The sequence below is a fragment of the Coregonus lavaretus genome, assembly GCF_964263955.1.
Source record: "Coregonus lavaretus genome assembly, chromosome: 8".
Lineage (NCBI taxonomy): Eukaryota > Metazoa > Chordata > Actinopteri > Salmoniformes > Salmonidae > Coregonus > Coregonus lavaretus.
The window spans coordinates 43,901,017-43,907,252 of record NC_139995.1 but is presented as its reverse complement, the minus strand read 5'-3'; the positions used below and the strand labels follow the sequence as shown (position 1 = coordinate 43,907,252).

The 6,236-nt window shown below is 42.6% G+C and overlaps 1 protein-coding gene across 1 annotated transcript in view; it reads right to left on the bottom strand.

Annotated features, from left to right (window-relative positions):
- Positions 1 to 1,095: 1,095 nt before the first annotated feature.
- LOC311134215 (calcium/calmodulin-dependent protein kinase type 1D-like) overlaps positions 1,096 to 6,236 on the bottom strand; it is a 29,134-nt gene continuing 23,993 nt past the window's right edge. Inside the window, exons 9-13 of the mRNA XM_084167825.1 lie at positions 4,223 to 4,301; positions 3,967 to 4,054; positions 3,506 to 3,825; positions 3,279 to 3,390; positions 1,096 to 1,509 (exon numbers count right to left, since the gene is read on the bottom strand). Coding sequence (XP_084023951.1) covers positions 3,318 to 3,390; positions 3,506 to 3,825; positions 3,967 to 4,054; positions 4,223 to 4,301 — 560 coding nt within the window. The 3' untranslated portion in view covers positions 1,096 to 1,509; positions 3,279 to 3,317. The remainder of the gene's footprint in view (positions 1,510 to 3,278; positions 3,391 to 3,505; positions 3,826 to 3,966; positions 4,055 to 4,222; positions 4,302 to 6,236) is intronic.

Below are 6,236 nucleotides of genomic sequence, written 5' to 3'. Positions count from 1 at the left end.
GGAGTTGCAATGATCATGAGAACGGTGAAGAATCAGCCCAGAACTACACGGGAGGATCTTGTCAATGATCTCAAGGCAGCTGAGACCATAGTCACCAAGAAAACAATTGGTAACACACTACGCCGTGAAGGACTGAAATCCTGCAGCGCCCGCAAGGTCCCCCTGCTCAAGAAAGCACATATACAGGGCCGTCTGAAGTTTGCCAATGAACATCTGAATGATTCAGAGGAGAACTGGGTGAAAGTGTTGTGGTCAGATGAGACCAAAATCGAGCTCTTTGGCATCAACTCAACTCGCCGTGTTTGGAGGAGGAGCAATGCTGCCTATGACCCCAAGAACACCATCCCCACCATCAAACATGGAGGTGGAAACATTATGCTTTGGGGGTGTTTTTCTGCTAAGGGGACAGGACAACTTCACCGCATCAAAGGGACGATGGACGGGGCCATGTACCGTCAAATCTTGGGTGAGAACCTCCTTCCCTCAGCCAGGGCATTGAAATGGGTTGTGGATGGGTATTCCAGCATGACAATGACCCAAAACACACGGCCAAGGCAACAAAGGAGTGGCTCAAGAAGAAGCACATTAAGGTCCTGGAGTGGCCTAGCCAGTCTCCAGACCTTAATCCCATAGAAAATATGTGGAGGGAGTTGAATGTTCGAGTTGCCAAACGTCAGCCTCGAAACCTTAATGACTTGGAGAAGATCTGCAAAGAGGAGTGGAACAAAATCCCTCCTGAGATGTGTGCAAACCTGGTGGCCAACTACAAGAAACGTCTGACCTCTGTGATTGCCAACAAGGGTTTTGCCACCAAGTACAAAGTCATATTTTACAGAGGGGTCAAATACTTATTTCCCTCATTAAAATGCAAATCAATTTATAACATTTTTGACATGCGTTTTTCTGGATTTTGTTGTTGTTATTCTGTCTCTCACTGTTCAAATAAACCTACCATTAAAATAATAGACTGATCATTTCTTTGTCAGTGGGCAAACGTACAAAATCAGCAGGGGATCAAATACTTTTTTCCCTCACTGTATCATATCAGCAAAAAAAGTATGTATATAAAAAACACATTTGTGTTCCATAGGTCAATAAGCATTAGTCATAGACACTTATACATTGCAAATATATTTTTGAATACTTCAAATATTTTCTGTTGAGATAGACGTACAGAATGTACATTTCTAAAGCTTCATCGACAATGGCTTGGGTCAGAGAAATTAAAGTTTTCATTTGTGTGTGTGAGTGCATACAGTTGTGTGTGTGTGTGTGTGTGAGTGTAGATGTACTGCATTGTAGTTGGGTATGAACCCCAGGTCTTCCTGTGTTCTCCTCTGGATAAGGTTCGGGCCTTGGGTCCTTGCTATGGGCCCCTTGGCATCTCAGAAGAGCACTACAGAAATTAACCAGCAGGAGGCAGCAGATAGACACCTGCAGAGCTGCAACTCTGCAGAGCTGCAGCCAGCGACAAGCGACAAACTTCTTGACTGCAACACTGCAGAAACACTGGAGAAAGAGAAGGGGGGGGGGGGGGGGGGGGGGGATTCACATGAAGATTCATATGATTTACAGTGGGGAAAAAAAGTATTTAGTCAGCCACCAATTGTGCAAGTTCTCCCACTTAAAAAGATGAGAGAGGCCTGTAATTTTCATCATAGGTACACGTCAACTATGACAGACAAATTGAGAAAAAAAAATCCAGAAAATCACATTATAGGATTTTTAATGAATTTATTTGCAAATTATGGTGGAAAATAAGTATTTGGTCACCTACAAACAAGCAAGATTTCTGGCTCTCACAGACCTGTAACTTCTTCTTTAAGAGGCTCCTCTGTCCTCCACTCGTTACCTGGATTAATGGCACCTGTTTGAACTTGTTATCAGTATAAAAGACACCTGTCCACAACCTCAAACAGTCACACTCCAAACTCCACTATGGCCAAGACCAAAGAGCTGTCAAAGGACACCAGAAACAAAATTGTAGACCTGCACCAGGCTGGGAAGACTGAATCTGCAATAGGTAAGCAGCTTGGTTTGAAGAAATCAACTGTGGGAGCAATTATTAGGAAATGGAAGACATACAAGACCACTGATAATCTCCCTCGATCTGGGGCGCCACGCAAGATCTCACCCCGTGGGGTCAAAATGATCACAAGAACGGTGAGCAAAAATCCCAGAACCACACGGGGGGACCTAGTGAATGACCTGCAGAGAGCTGGGACCAAAGTAACAAAGCCTACCATCAGTAACACACTACGCCGCCAGGGACTCAAATCCTGCAGTGCCAGACGTGTCCCCCTGCTTAAGCCAGTACATGTCCAGGCCCGTCTGAAGTTTGCTAGAGTGCATTTGGATGATCCAGAAGAGGATTGGGAGAATGTCATATGGTCAGATGAAACCAAAATAGAACTTTTTGGTAAAAACTCAACTCGTCGTGTTTGGAGGACAAAGAATGCTGAGTTGCATCCAAAGAACACCATACCTACTGTGAAGCATGGGGGTGGAAACATCATGCTTTGGGGCTGTTTTTCTGCAAAGGGACCAGGACGACTGATCCGTGTAAAGGAAAGAATGAATGGGGCCATGTATCGTGAGATTTTGAGTGAAAACCTCCTTCCATCAGCAAGGGCATTGAAGATGAAACGTGGCTGGGTCTTTCAGCATGACAATGATCCCAAACACAACGAAGGAGTGGCTTCGTAAGAAGCATTTCAAGGTCCTGGAGTGGCCTAGCCAGTCTCCAGATCTCAACCCCATAGAAAATCTTTGGAGGGAGTTGAAAGTCCGTGTTGCCCAGCGACAGCCCCAAAACATCACTGCTCTAGAGGAGATCTGCATGGAGCAATGGGCCAAAATACCAGCAACAGTGTGTGAAAACCTTGTGAAGACTTACAGAAAACGTTTGACCTGTGTCATTGCCAACAAAGGGTATATAACAAAGTATTGAGAAACTTTTGTTATTGACCAAATAATTATTTTCCACCATAATTTGCAAATCAATTCATTAAAAATCCTACAATGTGATTTTCTGGATTTTTTTTCCTCATTTTGTCTGTCATAGTTGACGTGTACCTATGATGAAAATTACAGGCCTCTCTCATCTTTTTAAGTGGGAGAACTTGCACAATTGGTGGCTGACTAAATACTTTTTTCCCCCACTGTATGTGAGAAAGTTGGGTGTTTTCCTATCAACTTATCTCTCTGTATTTTTGCTTATTGTGTGCATGAGTGTATGCAAGAGAACGTGCATTGTTGTGTATATGAGACCAATTTACCTTGAAGCAGTTGAATTGAGCCTCAGGTCAATCAAACAATCACATGACAGAACACACCCCAGTCTGCATGGTCTGACCATTCCTATTGGTCGCCCTGTCCATGGCGTCACAGCTGAAACAAGACATGAAAAAGCAGAGCCTTCAGAACCACAGATTCTACACTTTGTGGACATATCTCAAACCACCTCCCCCGACAGATACATTCCCCTCAGTCCACTTGGACTCACCTCTTAGCTGCCGTGAATGAGGAGCAATTCTCTGCGTTATACGTCTCCATGACGACCGGCGCGTGCATGGGTTCGCTGTGACTGGCTCTCAGGCACCGGTACTGTGCCTCTGGAGGGGTCATGTGACACACTGGGGTCGAGAGGTTGCCGTTGGTGTCGACGTCTTCTGTGGTGATGTTGCTGACACCCCGCAGAGGATTCTGGGAGTTGCAGGGGTTGATGGCGATGGCGGGGATGGCAGGGAGAGGGGCGTCGGGGTCGGCGTGGGCCAACTGCAGCTTCTTCATATGTTTGATGGCTGCTGTGGCGTTGAAGGCTTGCTGTAACACACACAAATACACAGGAATATTAGCATTAATATGTTTGTATAAATAATCATGTTTTGATCATAATAATAATAATAATAATATAATAAATGTATGTATGCTAGCATACTGTATGTCGCCTCATATGTTGCTCACCCTCCATTTGGACTTGGCAAAGTTCCTCTGGATCTGCATGCTGACTGATTCATAGATGTCCTGATCCCTCGCTGTCTTTCCAATGATCCTGCAACAGGAAATGACATTGATAGGATCACCAGGAACAAGTAATAAACAGGAAATAATGGGCTTCCTAGACACTGATCCGAGGTCAGTTTTCTGTTTTCCTCCTCTAATGGTTATAGTTAAGATGTGCAGAGGATAGGCTGATCCTGGATCTGTGTGTGTGACTCACCAGGGGTGTCTGAGGGCCTGTTCTGTGGTGAACCGTTTGTTAGGGTGCTTCTGCATCATGTTCCGGATGAAGTCTTTCGCTATGGAAACAGAGACAGACAGAAACATCAACAACTGACATCAACAACTGACATGGAACTTTCAGCCTTTTAAAAATGATTAATATCTTTACTATTTATATTCTGTAAAATTATTAATTTAAATAATTAATCTGCACTGTATGTTTGTTAGCTAGTTAGCCAGCCAGTTTTAGAGGAATGACTCCATAATTTAAAAAAATTAACTGCCAATATGTCAACATGAAATCAGTTGATGATAGGACTTAGACAAGTTGTAAATGCAACAGGTACTGATATTGCATCATATAATAGCACTCACAGCTTTCCAAGAAAACAAAAACGGAGACATTTATGGTCTCTTTACATCTATTTGATAGGCTATTTATACAGAAAAGTGGTATAAAACCAGTATAAACTGTATTTATAATTATATTACAAAAAGTTAGGTTGACAATAATTCTATTACACCATTTCTGATATCACATGCCTTACTTTTATTTTCCTGCATAAGTAGACGTATGAAATGCATCACCTATCCCTTTACTGCCATTCATTCCAATGAGACTGGTTTGGATTTCTCCCTTACCAATATGGCTGCCATTTTCACTCCATTCTGGAACTTTGAGGGTTTATGAAATAGTCCCCACTAGTAACTGAATAGGATTTCTATGGTTGTGATCCTCTTTCTGTGGAACGGACAGCATTTTAACTACTGCAGATATGAAACAATCATAATATCAGTCAAAAATCTTACATTCCCAGTTTATGCTTCAAACCAACTTCATAAGAGGTTTTAAACATAGGTTATATTTGACTCACAATTCCATGACTACAGTAAGGCATTGTTGGCAGAATAGATCGATGCAGTTCAATGCATGATTAATATAATTCACCAATACATTTCTTGGTAGTCTAAAAAAATATTGCTATCAGGTTGTAAATCACAGCTGGCCGGGTACATTGTTTGATGCCACAACCCATTCAGGATGCACCGTTTCAGTTTCAATGACTCATTATTTTGAACAAAAATAGTCGACTGTAACTAAGGCTGGGAATGTCAATACAATCAAACTAGCAAGGGTAATGATCACAAGCCAGTCATAACGTGGTTAATAGGCTAGTGCACGTGTCAGACACAAGGCCCGCAGGCCGAATAGGACACACAAGCGAGTATAAATGAGTCAACACTTGAATCATCTACTTTAAGAAATTACAGCCTGATTGTGCTCGCATCTGTGAATTAAACTTAATTTGCGATGCTGTCGTGTGTCCTGTTACAGAGCGCAGCGAAGGGAAAGTGTACAGACACATGCCACAGTCCTAGCTAGGCTACTAAAATGGTGAAGTCTAGCTTCGGTTTTCAAAGCTTGACAATTAATAACCAAAAAACTAAACCTGCAACAAAACCATGCATAAGAGAAACATGTAGGCCTATTACAGCAACATTTGAGCATTAGCCAAGGTTGGCTACTGTGGGAAATTATTCACTTATATTTTAGATGTGCTGTTAGCTTAATAAGAAAGCATTAATGATTAAACATAATAGGTTTGTACTGTACTGATATAGATTGGTCACCATAACAAGCTGTGATTAATGTGAGGAACCATTAGGGGGTAGGATGAGATAAGACTTGTGTCTCACATACACACACACTGCCTCTGTTAAACCGCTCAAGGACATGTGTACTGCAAAAGTACTGACTCTCTGGACAAGTTGCAAAACAACTAACACCTGGCAACAGTGAAGCGCCAAGGGCCTGGGACCAGCCTGTGCGCCAACGATAGGCTGAGTAAGTCTAAACCACGCTCAGTCTCTACTCTGATAGGCCAGCAGGGAGTGGGAACTATCTCTGTCAGAGTATTTAAAGAAGAACTTATGACAATGGCTCAGTTCTCTGACTACCCTGCGTGGTTTTTCAGTGGACCCGTATATACGAACATCATATTTACCATTGA